The 21327-nt window shown below is 45.8% G+C and overlaps 1 protein-coding gene across 3 annotated transcripts in view; it reads left to right on the top strand.

The window, feature by feature from the left end:
* Positions 1-21327, top strand: part of scn5lab (sodium channel, voltage gated, type V-like, alpha b) — a 489515-nt gene that overhangs the window by 246362 nt on the left and 221826 nt on the right. For all 3 annotated transcript variants that reach the window (XM_063044491.1, XM_063044492.1, XM_063044490.1), the window contains exon 14: positions 10599-10734. In XM_063044491.1, coding sequence (XP_062900561.1) covers positions 10599-10734 — 136 coding nt within the window. The remainder of the gene's footprint in view (positions 1-10598; positions 10735-21327) is intronic.

Raw genomic sequence — 21327 nt, 5'->3', positions numbered from 1 at the left:
CTTGTAAACTTTTCCTGCACTCTTTCAAGCTTACTGATATCTTAGGTGACCAGAACTACACACAACACTCCAAATGTGGCCTCACCAACATCTTATCCTTGTAAATTGTAAAACGACTGATAAACAGTCACATTTGTAAATGATTGATAAACAGTCACAGTTGGTTGAAAAATAAGATAGCATTTCTTTCTTTATGCTCTGGAATAAAAGAGGTGGATGAGTACACGAATGGGAGGGGTCTGGGGGGCTCTGGTTAGGGTGCAGACAGTGCAACTGGACTAGATGGGCTGAAGGGCCTGTTTGGGTTCTGTAGTGCTCTATGACTCTGTGGTGGAACCATGTTGAATATTTTCTAAAGGGAATTGGATTTGGGGAAGAAAAATTCTCAGCATTATGTAGAATATGACTCTTTCCACAAATTGTCGTGAGTACAAAGGGCTGATGGGCCTTTTTCCATGAATCCAGATACTGGGATTAGTATAGATTAGATGTATTAAACCCTTAGGAGTATTTATTCTAATGATTTCCTCTTTCAAATACCCTGTGGCATACAAATCTAAAGCCACAAATCCCACCTCATGAATAATTTTTACCACGTCCAGGGATCTCTGTGCCTGGTGTCGTTGCCCCACAGTGAGGTTGGCACCTTGCCAGCCGGGAGTCAGGAATGCAAAACAGCATCCTGCCATTTTGTGCCTCTGCGCCGAGGGACCTGAGCGATAACACAAAAACAAATTAATCTGTGTTAGTATTGGAAACATTTTGCATTCCCCGAAGAGCCGGTGGTAAACGAAGGAATCCAACCTTCCGTCAGGCTTACGAGAATGCCGGAAAACCTGAGGTGTGAAAATTGAAATGACTTGATCCAGTGCGGGCCACCTGATCTTGGATCCTACCTGCTCTATGCTGGATGCTTAGTCTCCTGGCGGGAGATTTGATGGAAAAAACAGTTAGGAACCCAAGTGTATTCACGTGAAATAAGATCCAAAATATTTATCTCCACCATTTAGGCTGCACTCATTCCTGTCCTTATCAGGGGATTTGATTGTCTCAGTCTTTATTTACCACTGTAATCAGAAATAAGCAGACACAAGAGATTCTGCAGATGCTAGAAATCTCGAGAGACACACACAAAATGGGGGAGGAACGCAGCGGGTCAGGCAGCATCTGCGGAGGGAGATGAAGGGTTAGTTTTTCGGGCCAAGACCCTTCATCAGGACTGGAAAGGAAGAGAGCAGGGGCAAGAATAAAAGAGGTGGGTGGCGGGGAGAGAGGGAGTAGCGTGAGCTGGCAGGTGATCAGTAAATCCAGGTGAAAGGCGGAAGGTGAGGGGAGGGTGTGGGAGAAAGAAGAGACGTTGTAAGAAGCTGTGAGGTGATTGGTGGAAGGGGGAAAGGACTGAAGAAGGAATCTGATAGGAGAGGACAGTACACCATGGAGTAAATGGAAGCAGGTGGGGACAAAGGTGTGGGTGACGGGTAGGTCGTGAGGGTGGGGGAGGGGAGGGTAAAAAGGGCCAGAGGGACAAGGGAGAACAGAAGGGGGGACGTGGAAAAGAGGGGAGAGGTTACCAGAAGTTAGAGAATTGACGAATTAGCATTGATTTCTCGTTGACTGTTCATTTCCCTCTGTAGATGCTGCCTGAGCTGCTCAGAAATCAACAGTTTCTTTAGAACAGGTGTTCCCAGCCTTTTTTATGCCATGGACCAATACCATTAAGCAAGAGGTTCGTGGGCCCCAGATTGGGAACCCCAGCCTTAAACATTTCACCTTTTACCCTTCACCCATGACCTCCAGTTGTGGTCTCACTCAACCTCAGAGGAGAAAGCCTGCTTGCATTTATCATATCTACACCTCATCTATACACCTGTACCTCCCTCTGCAATTGGATCCTCGATCTCCTAACCGGAAGACTACAATCTGTACGGATTGGTACGGAGTTCCCAAACTTTTTAATGTCATGGACCAATGCCATTAAGCAAGGGGTCCGTGGGCCCCAGGTTGGGAACCCCTGCTTTAGAGGGATATATCATGTCAATTTTAGGGAAGTGATGGAAATCAGAATTGGAATGAGAGAAAAGCAGATCACAATGAATAATCCATGGTCAGGTATTCTCCTGGGGGAGAGGGGCAGCAGGAACTGGGGTGCATCCTGGACACCTGGAAGAGACCAACACAAAAGCATCACATTTACTGAGTGTGAGTGAGCTCAGGGGTATGTTCTGTTAATGGGTCCGGCTGAGGCTGAGTTGGGTTAGCACCTGTAGACTGAGAATTAGAGGAGAATATATGGGCGGGGGGAGAGAGGGAGACAGAAAGTGGGGAGAAGAGAGAGAAAGGGAAAGAGAGATATAGAGAGTGAGAGAGGGGGAAAGAGAGAGGCAGGGAGCAGAAGAGCAGTAGGGCAGTAGATGTAGTGTATATGGATTTCAGCAAAGCAATTGATAAAGTACCCCATGCAAGGCTTGTTGAGAAAGTAAGGAGGCATGGGATCCAAGGGGACATTGCTTTGTGGATCCAGAACTGGCTTGTCCACAGAAGGCAAAGAGTGGTTGTAGACAGGTCATATTCTGCATGGAGGTCGGTGACCAGTGGTGTGCCTCAGGGATCTGTTCTGGGACTCCTACTCTTCGTGATTTTTATAAATGACCTGGATGAGGAAGTGGAGGGATGGGTTAGTAAATTTGCTGATGACACAAAGGTTGGAGGTGTTGTGGATAGTGTGGAGGGCTGTCAGAGGTTACAGTGGGACATTGATAGGATGCAAAACTGGGCTGAAAAATGGCAGATGGAGTTCAACCCAGATAAGTGTGAAGTGGTTCATTTTGGTAGGTCAAATATGATGGCAGAATATAGTATTAATGGTAAGACTCTTGGCAGTGTGGAGGATCAGAGGGATTTGGGGTTCGAGTCCATAGGACACTCAAAGCTGCTGCACAGGTTGACTCTGTGGTTAAGAAGGCATACGGTGCATTGACCTTCATCAATCATGGGACTGAGTTTAGGAGCCGAGAGGTAATGTTACAGCTATATCGGACCCTGGTCAGACCCCACTTGGAGTACTGTGCTCAGTTCTGGTCACCTCACTACAGGAAGGACGTGGAAGCCATAGAAAGGGTGCAGAGGAGATTTACAAGGATATTGCCTGGATTGGGGAGCATGCCTTATGAAAAGAGGTTGAGTGAACTCGGCCTTTTCTCCTTGGAGCGACGGAGGATGAGGGGTGACCTGATAGAGGTGTATAAGATGATGAGAGGCATTGATCGTGTGGATAGTCAGAGGCTTTTTCCCACGGCTGAAATGTCTAGCATGAGAGGGCACAGTTTTAAGGTGCTTGGAAGTAGATACAGAGGTAATGTCAGGGGTAAGCTTTTTTACGCAGAGAGTGGTGAGTGCGTGGAATGGGCTGCTGGCAACAGTGGTGGAGGCGGATACGATAGGGTCTTTTAAGAGACTTCTGGATAGGTACATGGAGCTTAGAAAAATAGAGGGCTATGGGTAACCCTGGGTAAATTCTAAGGTAAGGACATGTGTGGCACAGGTTTGTGGGCCGAAGGGCCTGTATTGTGCTGTAGGCTTTCCATGTTTCTATGAGAGGGAGAGGGAGAGAGGTGGATGGGAAAGAGAGAAACGGACAGCAAGAGGGAAAATAGAGACAAAATGAATCACAGAGGCAGAGAGAGAGAGGGGAGTGGGCAGTGGAGATAGAGAGAGTGAGAGAGAGAGAGGGACGGAGGGAGTGGAGATAGGGTGAGTGAGAGAGAGAGGGAGTGGAGATAGGGTAAGTGAGAGACAGAGGGAGTAGAGATAGGGTGAGTGTGAGACAGAGGGAGTGGAGATAGAGTGAGTGAAAGAGAGAGAGAGACAGAGGGAGTGGAGATAGGGTGAGTGAGAGACAGAGGGAGTGGAGATAGGGTAAGTGAGAGACAGGGAGTAGAGATAGGGTGAGTGTGAGACAGAGGGAGTGGAGATAGAGTGAGTGAGAGAGAGAGACGGAGGGAGTGGAGATAGGGTGAGTGAGAGACAGAGGGAGTGTAGATAGGGTGAGTGAGAGAGAGGGAGTGGAGACGGTGAGTGAGAGAGAGGGAGTGGAGATAGGGTGAGTGAGAGAGAGAGAGAGAGATGGAGGGAGTGGAGATAGGGTGAGTGAGAGAGAGTGAGAGAGAGAGAGAGACAGAGGGAGTGGAGACAGAGTGAGAGACAGAGGGAATGGAGATAGGGTGAGTGAGAGACAGAGGGAGTGGAGATAGGGTGAGTGAGAGACAGAGGGAGTGGAGACAGAGTGAGTGAGAGACAGGGAGTGGAGATAGGGAGAGGGAGACAAGGAGAATGTGTGTGTGAGAGAGAGAGAGAGAGAGAGAGAGGGGAGGCATTTTGTGTTTTCATTCCAGATTATAATTAAAATTCTCTTTGATTCCACCTGAATATGACTCTTATCCAATTATGTGTGTGTTTGTGTGTGAGAGAGAGAGAGATTTTGTATTTCCTTTCAGATTATAATAAAAAGGTTCCCCTTGTGTACCCCTCAATATGTCTTTTATCCAATTATCTTTCAATTACCACAATTAGGGACGCGTGTGTGTGTATGTGTGTGCGAGCGAGTGAGAGAGAGAGATAACTGAGTGCAGCCATGTACAGAGACAACTGTTGGATTAGGTTAGTGTTAGGAAAATGTTAAAAACACGTGCTGAGATTTGATAGTGGTTCTGCACTCGGGAGCTCTCTGACATGAGTATATCAGGATACGGTTCCTTTACCATCCCTGGATCTGAACTCCAAGCTGTAAGGAATGCTGTGACCTTTACCCTCCCTATGACAATAAGGGATGTGCCTTGCCAACAAGGCTCAAATCCCTTGAGAGAGTGAGAAGAGACCTGGCATAGTTACTGTTACTGGACGAGTATCCAAAGTCCTGGGGCATTGATCTGGAATACAAGTTGTCAGGGTGGAATTTAAATTAACTCGTTAAATAGATCTGGAATAAAAGGGCCAGCATCAGTAATGGAGACTGGGAAGCCCATCTGGTTCGTTCATATCCTTCAAAGCCTCTCACCTTTACCCACTCTGACCAGTAAGAGGCTTGAGATCCACCAGAATGGTTGGATCCTGACTTCTCTCTGAAGTGTCATTGGTTTCATAGAACAGACAACATGACAGCCCAGTACAGGCCTTTCGGCTCGTCGTTTTCGTGCTGGTCTTACAACCTACTTTAAGATCAATCTAACCCTTCCCTCCCACATGGCCTTCTATCGACCATATGTCTATCTAAGAGTTCCTTAAGTGTCCCTAATGTATCTGCCTTGACCACCAACCCTGACAGGGCTTTCCATGCACCCACCAATCTCTGTGTAAAATAACTTAACCTCTGACTTCCCTCCAATCACCTTAAAATTATGCCCACTCTTATTAGCCATTTCCACCCTGAGAAAAGGTCTCTGACTGGCCACTGGATCCATGCGTTATATACCCCTATCAAGTCACCTTCCATCTTCCTTCGCTCCAAAGAGAAAAGCCTTAGCTCAGTCAACATATCCTCATAAGACATGCTCTCTAAGCCAGACAGCACCCTGGTAAATCTTCTGTCCAGAGCTTCCACATGCTTCCCATAATGAGGTGACCAGAACTGAACACAATATTGCTAGTGTGCTCTAACCAGAGTTTTAGAGAGCTGCAACATTGCCTTGTAGTTCTGAAACTCAGTCCCCTGACTACTGAAGGCCAGCTCGCGTCGTCTTACCCACACGCCTCCCCCCCCCCCATCAGCGCGTGGCAATTTTGAGTAATCTATGGACATGGATCATTGGATCATTAGATTTCAGGGGTCATTAGAGAGAGGCCACGAGAAAATGGGCTAGAGGCTGCCATCGAAGTTCAGTGGACGAATCTAAAATAAGAAAATAATCATCCCTCTTGTGTCTCTCAGGTGTTAACCATACCTGCACGATCTTTCTGAACAAAGGCTCATTCTCTCAGAACAGCTCTGCTTACTATACAAGGTTACCACTTTTTGAGACAAAGATGATGGAGTATTTTGGAATAGAGAGATGGTGGGGGGAGGGGTGTTGGTGTTTTTTTGAATGGGATGGTTCCATGGTCTTTGTTTTGTGGCTGTCTGTGGAAAGTCAGATCTCAGGCTTGTATACTGCCAAAATACTTCGATAATAAATGCACTTTGGATCTTGAATCTCTGAATCGTAGACTTGTAGTGCATTACAGAACATGCACAAGTCCTTCGGCCCATCTAGTCCATGCCAATCCATAATCTTGCCTCGTCCGTCAACCTGTACCTGGACCACAGCCTTCCATACTTCTCCCCTCCATGTACCTGTCCAAACTTCTCTTCAATGTTGAAACCGAACCCACGTTCACCTCTTCCTCTGGCAGCTTGTTCCACATTCCTACCACCCTCTGAGTGAAGGCATCCCCTCCCCACCAGGTTCCCATTAACCAATTCACCTTTCCCCCTTAACCCATGACCCCTGGTTCTAGTCTCACCCAACCTCAGTAGAAAAAGCGGGAACTGATAACGAAAGCTGTGCCCGTGTCCCCCCATCACCAGTAAACCACTTCCTCCCTGGCAGCCAGCTACAAGGCGGGATGGTGATTCATCGTGTAATTAGCTCATTAACAGTGCTGCGGATGGCGGATACAAGTCCGCACTCATCCTGGTAGGACCCAGCAGCGTGTCGCTGATTTATGTGGATTAATGTCCCACAAATAGAATGGGATTTGATCCGGTGGCCTGAACGATGATCCCAGGAAGCAGGCCAGTGAGTCCAGCTTGATGTAGAACATTGGGCGGTACTGTACAGCGACAGGCCCTTCAGCCCATCAGGTCTGTGCTGAACACGATGCCTAGTTAGACTAAATTCCCTGCACATTTGTGGGCCCATCTAAAAGCCTCTATCATATCTGCTTCCACCTCTTCCCCGGCCAGCACGTTCCAGCCATCCACCTCTTGCTGGGAAAAGGAAGAAGGAGCAGCCCTGTACATCTTTTTCACCTTCTCACCCTCAATGCATAAAAGATGCAAAATTACAAAGTAACATTAATCATCAAAGTATATGTTATCATATACTGTATTACCTTGAGATTCATTTTCTTGCAGACATTTACAGGGTAGTAAAGAAGTACAATAGAATTTACGAGAAGCGGTCTATATACAAAGGCTGGCAAGCAACCAACCAAGGTGCAAAAGAAGACAAATTGTGGAAATAAAAAAAAATACAGAGAGCGCGAGTTGTAAAGGGTCCTTGAAACTGAGTCTGTATGTTGTAGGATCAGTTCAGAGCAGTGGTGAATGAATTTATCAATGTCAGTTCAGTACTTGACCCCCCCCCCAACACTAATGCTTTATCATTTCCTGTCAGTCACCTTGCGTGCAGACTGTACCTAGTGTCACTTTGTGGACACGCAATAGACACGCAAACGGGCAGCATATTAGAGTAGTGGTTAGCACAATGCTTTACAGTACCAGTGACCTGGGTTCAATTCCCGCAGCTGCCTGTAAGGAGCTTGTACGTTCTCCCCATGACCACGTGGGTTTCCTCCGGGTGCTACGGTTTCCTCCCACAGTCGAAAGGTATACCAGTTGACAGGTTAATTGGTCATTGCTAATTGTCCTGAGATTAGGCTGGGACTAAATCGGGGCATTGCTGGGTGGTGCAGCTTGTTCCGCTCTGTGTATTAATAAATAGAGTACATTCAGTCCATGTCCAGTCTTTATCTTATTGTGTTTTTTGTGCAGTACCGGATCTGGTGTAACAATTATTCCGTTCTCCTTTACGGTTGTGTACTGAGGAGCGACATTAAGCAATCCTTAAACTTGAATCTTAAATCAGGTCTTCCCCCAGTCTCCACCAGCCCAGAGAAAACAAGCCAGGGTTGTCCCTCCTCTCCTCATAGCCTCGAATCCAGGTAAACCTTTTGTCTACCCTACCCAAAACCTCCACATCCTTCCTGCAGAAAGAGGTGGAATCCATCACGAGGACTACCCCCATCCAGGACATGCCTCTTCTCATTGTGACCACCAAGAGGTGGTATAAAAGCTCGAAGACCCACACTTTTTTAGGAACAGATTCTTCCTCTCTGCCATCGGTTTTCTGAACCCATGAACACTACCTCACTATTTTTCCTCTCTTTTTGAATTACTTATTCATTCTTTTATATTTCTTTGATTCTTTTATTTATTTTTGGTAATTTAGAGTACACTTTATGTATTGCACAAAACAACAAATTCCATGACAACACACACAAAATGCTGGAGGGACTCAGCAGGTCAGGCAGCATCCGTGGAAATGAATAAATAGTTGACATTTAAGGCCGAGACCCTTCTTCAGGTCAGGAAAGGAAGGGGAAAGAAGCCAGAATCATGGCGTATGTTGGTGATAATAGATTTCATGATATATGTCATTGACAATAAAACTGGTTGAGATTCGTATTGGGATTCAGATTCAGATTCTACAATGTTGTTGCAGGACCAGAATATGTTAGTGATTTGTTTAAGTGCCAGAAATGATGACTACAATGGGGAAGTGCATTTACTGCGTCATATCTTCTGTAACCCTCTCTCAAAACACCGGGTTAGACCTCTAATGGACTATGCCCCGTGCTGGTAATAGGGACAGCGTGAAGGTCCCAGAGAGGGTGTTGGTACTTTACTCGACTGCTGTTGGGATGAGGGTCATTGGCTCTGAGGTTACACCACCAGAGAAGCTGGGATTGTTCAACTTGGAGTAGAGCAGGTTGTGAGGAAATTGAACGCAGCTCTCCATAACAATGAAGGTTTCAAAAGCAGATTCTGAACCAGGTCTATTATCACTGGCATACAGTATGTAGTGAAATTTGTTGTTTTGTGGCAGCAGCATATAAAATATACTATATATTAGAATAAGAATTTGTTTGTTATATGCTGTGTCATATGATGTGGGCAATCCTGGTGTTTCCATGACCAGATTGTTCTTGGCAAATTTTCTTACAGGATCAGTTTGCCATTGCCTTTTTTCTAGGCTGTGTCCTTACATGCAGGTGATTTACAAATTTCCCGATATATATAGCAACAAAAGAACAAAAATGGTGAGGTAGTGTCCGTGGACCATTCAGAATTCTGATGGCGGAGGGAAAGAGGTTATTCCTCAAACATTGACTGTGTGTCTTCTGGCTCCTGTACCTTCCCTCTGATGATAATAATGGGAAGAGGGCATGTCCTGGGTGGCGGGGGTCCTTCGTGATGGATGCTGCCCTTTTGAGGCATCTCCTTTTGAAGATGTCCTCGAAGCTTGCGAGGCTGGTGCTTGTGACGGAGCTGGCTGAGTTTTTAACTTTTTCTGATCCTGTGGTCCCTCCATACCTGATGGTGATGAAACCATCTATAGATACTGAGAACTGTTTCCATTGAGGTAAGATCAAGGGAACAGGGGCACTGGTTTAAATTTTTGGCCAAAAGTGGAACGTGAGGAAAATCTTTTTCTTCATCGAACAGTTCTAATCTGAGACTCAAAAACTGCAGGGCATTGGAACAGAGCCATTCACTGCCTCCAGATGAGAAACGGATGGGTTTTCAAAAGGGAATAAATTGGTAAATTGGCTATTACCACATGTGCCAAGGTCACCAAGGAGGAACGCCACCACCTGTAGGTTCCCCACAGCCTGCACACTATCATAGAATATTAGAGTCATACAGCACAGAAACAGGCCCTTCAGCCCATCTCATCTACTTCAACTGAGAAGCTTAGCTAGGTTAATCCCAGACACACACATATTCCTGTAGATGCTGGAAATCTTGAGCAGCACAGACCAACCGCTGGAGGAACTCAGCAGGTCAGGCAGCATCCATGGAGGGAAACAAAGAGTTGACCCTTCATGAGGGTGCCTGCATTTGTCCAGATCCTTCCAAATCATTCCCACCCTTGTATCTATCCAAGTGCTTTTTAAATGATACTATTGTACCTGCCTTTACCACTTCCTCTGGGATCTCGTTCCATATACCCACCACGCTCTGTGTGAAAAACGTGCTCCTGATGAAAGGTCTAGGACTGAAAATTCCGATTCTTTATTCCTTTCCGTAGATGCTGCCTAACCTGCTGGGTTCCACCAACATTTTGTGTGTGTTTGTCTGAATTTCCAGCATCAGCTGAATCTTGTGTTTATGATCTGATGCTCCTTAGAAACCCCTCACATCTTTCCCCACTCACCAATGTCCTCTAGCTGTAGACACCCCTTCCCTGGGAAAGAGACTGACCATCCATCCTTCCTCTGGCCCTCATAATATTATCATCCTCTACAAGGGCTCTCGTCAGGCTCTTGAGCTCCAGTGAGGACAATCCCAGCCTTGCCAGGGTCTCCTTGGAATTAAAATCCTTCTGTCCAGGTAATATTCTGTGCATGAGGTGAGTACAACTGTCAGGCAAGCTTCTCATATCTTTTAAATACTGTACCAAGGGTTTTTTTTCTGCTACATTCCATCCAGCGGACGTTGGCTAAGTGGTTGACGGTGGGGATGTTACACTGGGATGTTGGAAGTTATGTCCTTTTCCTGACGGCCTGAGCAGGTGATTCACCCTTGGGAACTAACTCTGCTCTTGGCACCTCCTCAACAGACCTCCCCATCGGATAACGAAACGAGCAAGTGTCACCTTTTGTCTGATCACCGGGTCTCTGTGAGTTACCTGGAGGAGTCGCACCAGCGAGAACGGACGGTTAGCGCAGCCAGCATTATTACCAACACCATGGAAGGTAAGGCCAATGGGGAGTGCGGGAGTGAAGGTATCCCTTGAGCTGGAAGGGAGTCCCGATGGAGGGTCTCAGTCTGAAACGTCAACTGTCACTTTCATTCCACCAACACTGATTGACCTACTGAGTTCCTCCAGCATTTTGTTTCTTGGTGCAAAGGCCAGGGGGCTGGGTGTCAATGTTAAATTGTATTTACCAATGGCAACAGAAGGTCTAAACTGGATGGGTGGTGTTTGTTAGTGTGCTCTTAATTCCCATCACCAATGTGACCAGAATAGACATGCTGTGTCCACCTCTTCCATCTCTTCCTTCAGCATTTGTCCACTCACCCTGCAGATACCCAGGATGAAGGCATTCATACAGTGTAAAGTACTGGTCACCCTTACACGAAAACATTTCTGAGGATGTTTGCCAGGACGAGAGGGCCTGAGTTATAAGGAGAGGTTGAGCAGGCTAGCGGGTCTTTATTCTTCGGAACATGGGAAAATTAGAGGCAGTGTTTAATGTTATGAGAGTCATAGAGAGCAACAAGTCTTTCCCCAGTGTAAGGGGGTCCAGAACTAGGGGGCATAGGTTTAGGGTGAGAGGGGAAAGATTTAAGAAGAATCTATGTGGCAACTTTTCCACACAGAGGATGGAGAGTTTAGGGAACGAGCTGCCAGAGGAAGTGGTTGAGGCAGGTATGGTAGTATCATTTAAGCATCTCTTGGATTGGTACAGTACCACGTTTGAGTTCAAGAGCCTTGAGGTAATGTTTCAGCTCTCTAAGACCTTAGTCAGACCCCACTTGGAGTACTTTGTTCAGTTCTGGTCACCTCACTACAGGAAGGATGTGGAAGCCATAGAAAGGGTGCAGAGGAGACTTACAAGGATGTTGCCTGGATTGGGGAGCATGCCTTATGAGAATAGGTTGAGTGAACTCGGTCTTTTCTCCTTGGAGCGACAGAGGATGGGAGGTGACCTGATAGAGGTGTATAAAATGATGAGAGGCATTGATCGTGTGGATAGCCAGAGGCTTTTTCCCAGGGCTGAAATGGCTAACACAAGGGGGCATAGTTTTAAGTAGGTACAGAGGGGATGTTTCTCACACAGAGAGTGGTGGGTGCGTGGAATGCACTGCTGGTGGCGGTGGTGGAAATGGATACAATAGGGTCTTTTAAGAGCCTCTTAGATAGGTACATGGAGCTTAGAAAAACAGGGGACTCTGCGATAGGGAAATTCTACGCAGTTTCTAGGGTAGGTTACATGGTCAGCACAACATTGTGGGCTGAAAGGTCTGTAATGTTCTGTAGATTTCTATGTTCCATGGAGGGGGGTGAACACAGGAAATTGGGACTAGCTGCAGGGGAACCGTGGCTGGCATAGACTGGCTGTGCTGAAGGAGCTGGCTCTTGTACCGCTGCTGTCAATATGCTGCACAACAAAGTGAGAGAAATATGTTCATGCTGGCTTGAGCAGGGTAGAGCGGCCTGGTAGCTTAGTAGTTAATGCAAACGGTTTACAGCTCCAGTGATCACCGATGGGGGTTCGATTGCAGCTGCCGCCTGTAACGAGTTTGTACGCTCTCTCCGTGACCACGTGGGTTTCCTTCGGGGCACCCAAATTTCAGTGAGAGTAAACTCAGCCTATTCTTGGAATTGTGAGGTGGCACGGCCTGGTGGCAGTTACAGCAACACTTGCTAATGTCAACTGTAAGATCAGGGATTGATTGCTGACGCGGCCTGTAAGGAGTTTGTACGTTCTCCCCGTGACCGGTGGTGTTCCTGCGCGCACTCCAGTTTCCTCCCACATTCCAAAGACATACAGTTAGGGTTAGAAAGTTGTGGGCAAGCTACGGACGTTGGTGCTGGGAGCATGGCGACACTTGCTGGCTGCCCCCAGCATAATCTTTTGCATTGGTCATTGATGCAAAACAAAGCATTTCACAGCTGGTTTGGATGTACCTGTGGCAAACTGAGCTAATATTTAAATCTTTAAAAATGCAGAACTCGCCACAGCGATGCGGTGACACAAGACATTCAGCAGATGCTGGAAATCCTGAGCAACACACACACACACACACACACACACACACACACAGTGTTGGCTGTTCATTTCCCTACATAGACACTGCCTGACCTGTTGAGATCTCATGGCATTTTGTGTGTGTTATTCTGAAGCAGTCGGCAGTGATGGGGGCACATTGCATGCTGTGCAAGGGTGCGTTTATAACATTGCAGCAGGCTGCATTGTTGCTACCCCCGACCGATCTGCCTGAATAGCGTCAGGCATGAGCACGTGGGGCGAATTGTAAAGGCATCAGAAGTGGACAGTGGGTGGTATTTCCTTCCTGGGAGGTGCAGCTACCACTCAGGGTGTCATGCAGAGGTTCATAGACCAGCAAGAATTTGCTCAAAGCTGGCTGATACCAGCATGCAGCTCTGTTTGGATAAACCCACAGGATATTTTAAGATTTATTTTCATTTGGAGATGCAACACGGTAGCAGGCCCTTCCGTCCCAACGAGCCCGCGTCACCCATTGACCAATGCTGCCCATCTTTGGAATGTGGGAGGAAACTCATGCGGTCACGGGGAGAACGTACAAACTCCTTACGGACAGCGGCGGGAATTGAACCCGGGTCACTGCGCAGGAAAGCGTTGTGCTAGCTGTGACCATGCCGCCCAGTGTAGGTTCGAGTGGCCAGTCTCACACGAAGAGGGAGTGTTGACTTTTACACTTGGTGCATGAGGAGGTAACGGTGTGACTGGAAAAGATGTCAAGACCTTTCTTATTTATACTTTATACTTTATTGTCGCCAAACAATTGATACTAGAACGTACAATCATCACAGCGATATTTGATTCTGCGCTTCCCGCTCCCTGGAGTACAAATCGATAGTAAATATTAAAAATTTAAATTATAAATCATAAATAGAAAATGGAAAGTAAGGTAACGCAAACAAACCGAGAGGCAGGTCCGGATATTTGGAGGGTACGGCCCAGATCCGGTTCAGGATCCGTTCAGCAGTCTTAAAACAGTTGGAAAGAAGCTGTTCCCAAATCTGGCCGTATGAGTCTTCAAGCTCCTGAGCCTTCTCCCGGAGGGAAGAGGGACAAAAAGTGTGTTGGCTGGGTGAGTCGTGTCCTTGATTATCCTGGCAGCACTGCTCCGACAGCGTGCGGTGTAAAGTGAGTCCAAGGACGGAAGATTAGTTTGTGTGATGTGCTGGGCTGTGTTCACAATCTTCTGCAGCTTCTTCCAGTCCTGGACAGGACAACTTCCATACCAGGATGTGATGCACCCTAGAAGAATGCTTTCTACAGTGCGTCTATAAAAATTAGTGAGGGTTTTAGGGGACAGGCCACTCAATTTGTCGGAGAGCGACCAATAAGATGAATAGAGCATTCGCCTTCATTGGCTTTCGTACCCAGGAAATAACAGCTCAAAGGTTCAGTGGTCTGACAGGCTGAAAGTGGAGGGCGCTTTGGAGGTAGTTCCTCGTCTTGGTCAATGGGCTTCAAAGTTCAAACTAAATTTATTATCGAAGTACGTTTTTGTTCCCATATACTCTGCTACCTTGAGAATCATTGCAGTCCTGGGTAGGTCTGTAGTCTAGTGTAGTTTTGTGTTGTTTTTTAACGTAGTTCAGTGTAGTTTTTGTATTGTTCATGTAGCACCATGGTCCTGGAAACGTTGTCTCGTTTTTACTGTGTGCTGTACCAGCAGTTATGGTCGAAATGACAATAAAAAGTGACTTGATTTGACTTGAGAATGTGTGAAAAACTGTACGTAAGCAAAGACTGGCAAACAATGTGCAAAAGAAGACATACAGTGCAAATAAAAGATAGTACTGAGAACACGAATTAAAGAGTCCTTGAAAGTGCGTCTGTAAGTTTAGAAACAGCTCAGAGTAGGGGTGAGTGAAATTATCCACGCCAGTTCAGGAGCCTGATAGATGTAGGGTCTCCACTGTTCCTTCTATGACTTCAGAGTAACGAGGTCACCAAGTGCCGGGATCTCCCTCAAGAATCTTCATAAGCACTGGTATTTTGGGATTGATACTGGAATTGGTTTATAATTTATGTACTGAGATGGAGTGAAAAACTTGTCTTGCACATTGTTCATTAAGGTAAAACAGTGACAGAATGCAGAATTGTAACAGCTACAGAAAAAAAGTGCAATCATGGTGCAACAAACTTCTTTCGGGCTTCTGGTGGTGAAATTCCAAGGAAAACTAACCTCCCGGAGCCATTCAGAATGCAGGTGCAGCTGTAGATTTCCTTGTCCGACATCTGATCTGGGCTAAACACCCTGTCGGCGTCGCCAACCCTGGGGAAATACTGTGGGCACTGTGCTGGAGTTCAGCTTCAAATCTTAGGGAGACCGTGTGAGTGGGATAAGGCCAAACGAGACAGAGCCACAGGGGTGAAAGAGATTTGGAGAGAAGGTGCAATAAGATGCCAAGATCTGTTTCTCTTCAGATCTGCAATCTAATTAAATCAGGGCATAACCAAGAGTGTAGCAGAGAGAAGCTCAAATGTAATAAGGTTGTGTTTGAAGATCACAATTTAATACTGCCTTCCTCTGCTGGCTTGAAGATTGGGCTGCTCTGTTGATTTTGGGAGGCGGATATTTGTTGGGAATTAACACTGCAGTGGGAGGTCTCTACTCTCTAAATTGCATTAACACCTTGAATCCCGAAATTCAGTAAAAACACAGCCAACTCTGCAGAGAGAGCAAGAAGGGGAAATAGCATCACAGTCATAGAGCAATATAAGACCATAAACCCAGAAGATATAGGAACAGAATTAGGTTATTTGGCCCATCGAGTCTGCTCTGCCTTTTCATTATGGCTGATCCAATTTTCCTCTCAGCCTTAATCTCCTGCCTTCTCCCCGTATCCTTCATGCCCTGACCAGTCAAGAATATGTCAACCTCAACCTTAAATATACATAAAGACTTGGCCTCTGTAACTGCCTGTGGCAACAAATCCCACAGGTTCACCACTCTGGCTAAAGAAATTCCTCCTCATCTCTGTTCTAAAAGGATGCCCCATTATTCTGAGTTGTGCCCTCTGGTCTTAGACTCTCCCACCATAGGAAACATCCTCTCCATACCCACTATATCAAGGCCTTTCACTATTTGATAGGTTTCAATGAGGTCACCTCTCATTCTTCTGAATTCTAGTGAATACAGGCCCAGAGCCATCAAACGCTCTTCATATGACAAGCCATTCAATCTTGGAATCATTTCCGTGAACCTCCTTTGAACTCTCTCCAGTTTCAGTACATCCTTTCTAAGATAAGGTGCCCAAACCTGCTCACAATACTCCATGTGAGGCCTCACCGGTGCTTTATAAAGTCTCAACATTATATTCTAGTCCTCTTGAAATGAATGCTAACATTGCATTTGCCTTCCTCACCACAGACTCAACCTGCAAATTGACCTTTAGGGAATCCTGCACAAGGGCTCCCAAGTCCTTTTACACTTCAATTTTTTTTCTCTCCGTTTAGAAAATAGTCAACCTTTCATTTCTTCTACCAAAGTGCATAGCCATATACTTCCTGGCACTGTATTCCATCTGTCATTTCTTTGCCTATTCTCCTCCTGTATCTTAAGTAGTTCCTCAAAACTACCTATCCCTCCACCTTTCTTCATATTGTCTACAAACTTTGCAACAAATCCATCAACTCCATCATCCAAGTCATTGACATATAATATAGAAAGAATTGGTCCCAACACAGACCCCTGTGGAACACCACTAGTCACTGGCAGACAACCAGAAAAGGCTCCCTTTATTCCCACTCTTTGCCTCCTGCCAATCAGCCACTGCTTTATGTATACTAGAATTTTTCCTGTACAGGTTTCCCCCACCATCCGAAGGTAGAGCGTTCCTATGAAACGGTTTGTAAGCCGGAATGTCGTAAAGCGAAGAAACAATTACCATTTATTTATATGGGAACATTTTGTGAGCATTCGCAGACCGAAAAATAACCTACCAAATCATGCCAAATAACACATAAAACCTAAAATAACAGTAACATATAGTAAAAGCAGGAATGATATGATAAATACACAGCCTATATGAAGTAGAAATACTTTTCCACAATCATTGCCTGCACTGTTGTCGGTAAAATCTCACACAAGTGCTCTCGGCAGAAAATCTCATGCAAGTGCTGCTGGCAAAAACACTCTCTCCAGTAACCTTTAAGCTATGAAGCTGCCAAATCATACCAAATAACACGTAAAAACACACAGCCTATATAAAGTAGAAATAATGTATGTACAGTGTAGTATCACTTACGGGAATTGGGAAGACAACGCCGAGCACACTGATGATGGTGTGTTAGGTTGAGTCGTTGGAGTTTGGGTGGTGCAGTGGCCCCCACCCTCCGGGACGCCGACCAATACCGAACCGCGAAGCATGCAGGGGTCCAGCGGTAGCCGGGAGGCACCCAGCACATCTTTAAGAAAAAAGCTGAAATAAACATGCTAATTAATTAGGTGCTGCCCGGCACGTAATTGTTGGCCCAGATCAGAAGCGATTGCCGATTCCATCGCCTCTGATCTGGGCCGACGTTTACGTGCTAGGCGGCACCTAATTAATTAGCATGTTTATTTCGGCTTTTTTCTTAAAGATGTGCCGTGTGCCTCCCGGCTACCGCTGCATTCTCCGCGAATCGGTATCTGTCCGGGGCCTGGGGGTTGGGGTGGTGGGACACTGGAGTGTCATCTCATCGTCTGTTTCCATTAGGGCAAGCAGCTCATCTTCTCCTATGACTGCCTGTCTTGATGTCGAAGATCGAGGTTCGTCGTCTGCCGTGGCTGATGTGGAAGGCTTGCTTGACTGCTGAGCCTCGCACGTTTTTCTATCATACAGTTCTTTGTAAGCACTCAAACCATCCTGCAAATATCCCCTAAACCTTCGTACCCTTTCAAAGTTAAAGTCGTACTTTATCCTTGCAGCGAAAATCTCACGCAGTTGCTTCACGTTCAGTTGGCTACTGCATTCAGTTTCGATTGTTATCCTTTCCTCTTCCAATTGCATCAGCTCTTCATCTATCAGTTCTTGGTCATGGGATGCCAAAACCTTTTCAACATCATCTTCGTCAATTTCCACAAGGCAAACTCACGTTGTCCCTGCTTCGTTCACCACGATCAAAACACATAATTATATCTAGTTTTATGCTAAGTGTAACACCCTTACGAGCTCTTTCAGGCTTTTCCAACACCTTAGAACTCATCTTGCTAATGGCTGCTCACAGGCACGTGTTTAAACAATGCCGGCGAGAATGCCGTTCCGAATCCGGGGGAGAGCGGCTGCTCAGGGCGCGCGCTGCCTTTTATCGCGCACTGATTTTTGTCGTAACAGTGAAAACATCTTCAGTTAGCGAAAACAGGAAACTAATGTAGGTCTTTCATAACAGTGAGGTTTCGTAAAGCAAGCGTTCGAAAAACGGGGGACACCTGTATTACCTTGGGCTCATCACTTGTTAAGCAGCCTTATGTGTGGCACCTTGTCAAAGGCCTTCGGAAAATCTAAATACGCAACATCAACCAATTCTCCTTTCTCATTTGTCTATCTTGCTTGTTATTTCTTCTAAGAATTCCAACAGATATGTCAGGCAAAATTTTCCCTTGAGGTAACCATGCTGACTACAGCCTATTTTATCATGTGCCACCAAGTATACAGAAAGCACATCCTTAATAATGGACTCCAACATCTTCCCAACCACTGAGGTCAGACTAACCGACCTACAGTTTCCTTTCTTCTGAGTCTGTTCCTTTTTGAAGAGTGGAGTGATATTTGCCATTTTCCAGTCTTCTGGAATCATTTCAGAATCTAGTGATTCTTGAAATCATTACTAATGCCTCCACAATCTCTTGATCCACCTTTTTCAGATTTCTGAGGTGTACACTATTTGGTTCAGGTGATTTATCCACCTTCAGACCTTTCAGTTTGCAAGGAACTGTCTCTCTTGTAATGGTAACTTCACACATTTCATGACCTCTGATACCTGGAAATTCCATGATACTGCTAGTGCCTTCCACAGTGAAGACTGTTGCAAAATACTTATTCACTTCGTCCGTTATTTCCTTGCCCCCATTACTACCTCTCCAGCACTGTTTTCCAGTGGTCTGATATCCACTCTCGCCTCTCTTTTATACTTTATGTATCTGAAGAAACTTTTGATATCCTCTTTAGTATTAATGGCTAGCTTATTTTTGTATTATGATCACTTTCCTCTAAGGGTTCTTTTACCATTTTTTTACCAACAGAGCAATGCCACCCCCTCTGTCTTCCTGCCTGTCCTTTCAATACAATGTGTATCCTCGGACATTAAGCTCCCAACAATAATCTTCTTTCAGCCATGATTCAGTGATACCTACAACATCATACATGCCAATCTGCAACTGTGTTGCAAATTCACCTACCTTATTCCGTATACTGTGCAGATTCAAACACCTTCAGTCCTTTTCAATTTTGTCCGGCTTTTACATTGCAACTCATCCTGTTGACTGCAATTTTGCCCCATCAACAGCCTCAACTCACTACACATTGCCTCTGTTTGTAAACCACCTACCTCGTCTTCAGCACTATCACCCACCTTTCCTACATTACTTCTTACATTGGAATATACCCAGCTCAGGACACCAGTCGCACCATGCTCAACTTTTTGATTCCTAACTTTGTCTGACGTCGTACCAATATCTGCCTCCACAACCTCCCCATGAACTGTTCCGGCATTCTGGTTCCCATCCTTCAGCAACTCCTTCTTCTGCCTGTGCATGATTCACATTCTCCTTCGGTGCTGGAAACATTAAGCTGACAATGGGATTAGTTCAGTCATGTAGCTTGGTTGGCATGCATGTGTTGGGCCGAAGGGCCTGTTGACATGCTATGATGCCTTGACTCTACAATCAGCAGATCAGGCACCACCCGTGGAAAGAGAAAAAGAGTTAACGTATTATGTTGGAGACCCAGAGTCAGAACTCCAGTGGAGGGTCTTTGACCTGAAGCATTGACACTGTTTCTCTGTCATAGTCATAGTCATACTTTATTGATCTCGGGGGAAATTGGTTTTCGTTACAGTTGCACCATAAATAATAAATAGTAATAAAACCATAAATAGTTAATTAGTAATATGTAAATTATGCCAGTAAATTATGAAATGTCCAGGACCAGCCTATTGGCTCAGGGTGTCTGACCCTCCAAGGGAGGAATTGTAAAGTTTGGTGGCCACAGGCAGGAATGACTTCCTATGACGCTCTGTGTTGCATCTCGGTGGAATGAGTCTTTGGCTGAATGTACTCCTGTGCCCAACCAGTACATTATGTAGTGGATGGGAGACATTGACCAAGATGGCATGCAACTTGGACAGCATTCTCTTTTCAGACACCACCGTCAGAGAGTCCAGTTCCACAGATCACAACATCACTCCACAGATTAGATTATGAGGACACACAGTCCTCTTTTTATTGTCATTTAGTAATGCATGCATTAAGAAATGATACATTTATTCCTCTGGTGTGATATCACAAAACACAGGACAGACCAAGACTGAAAAAAATAACAAAACCACATATTGTAACATATAGTTACAACAGTGCAACAATACCATAACCTGATGAAGAACAGGCCATGGCACGGTAAAAAAAGTTCAAAGTCTCTCGAAAGTCCCACATCTCACGCAGACGGGAGAAGGAAGAAAACTCTCCCTGCCATGCCCAACCACAGTCCGACTCTGAGTCGTCCGAAAACTTCGAGCCTCCGATCAGCCCTCCGACACCGAGTACCGAGCACCATCTCTATCCGAACGATTCAACCTCAATCTCAGTCGCCAGCAGCAGGCAAAGCCGGGGATTTTGGGGCCTTCCCTCCAGAGATTCTCGATCGCCCAGTAACAACGGCAGCAAACGGGTGTTTCAGAAATTTCTCCAGGTGTTCCTCTGTGCTTTCACGTCTGTCTCCATCAAATTAGAATTGCCCACGGCCCCTATTTAACGGATACGATATCATTTTCACCGGAAAGCTGCGCGCACGTGGTGCGCTGCTATCTTCTCCTCCTGCCGACCTGACCTGCTGAGTGTTTTCATCATTATCTCTTTTTATCGGTTAGTGACCAATGATTGTTCACAGGCAAAGTCTCGATTGGAGAATGAATTCAGAATCAGGTTTATTATCACTGGCAGATTTTGTGAAATGTGTTTTGTGGCAGCAGTACATTGGAATACAGTATATAAAATGTACTATAAATTACAAAGTTCAAAGCAAATTTATTATCAAGAACTCAGTGGGCCATTGGAGGACAATGCTAGAAGTTAACTCAAAGCCAATAGCACAAGTGTCCAGATGTGGGACATCCCAAGGTGATGCACTATCCCCACTGCTGTTCTGCACAGGCTCGAACCCCCTCAGCCAGATCATCTCAAAGAGTGGACGTGGGTACAGGTTCAAGAGTGGAGTGACCATCAGCCACCTCCTGTACGTGGATGACATCAAGCTGTATGCCAGAAATGAAAGAGACATTGACTTGCTAATCCACCTGACAAGGGTGTAGAGCAGAGAAATGGGATGTCATTTGGACTGGAAACGTGCAGCCGGATGGTAGTGA

This window comes from Mobula hypostoma, chromosome 3, assembly GCF_963921235.1.
Source record: "Mobula hypostoma chromosome 3, sMobHyp1.1, whole genome shotgun sequence".
Taxonomy (NCBI): domain Eukaryota; kingdom Metazoa; phylum Chordata; class Chondrichthyes; order Myliobatiformes; family Myliobatidae; genus Mobula; species Mobula hypostoma.
This window is presented reverse-complemented; position numbering and strand designations above follow the sequence as displayed.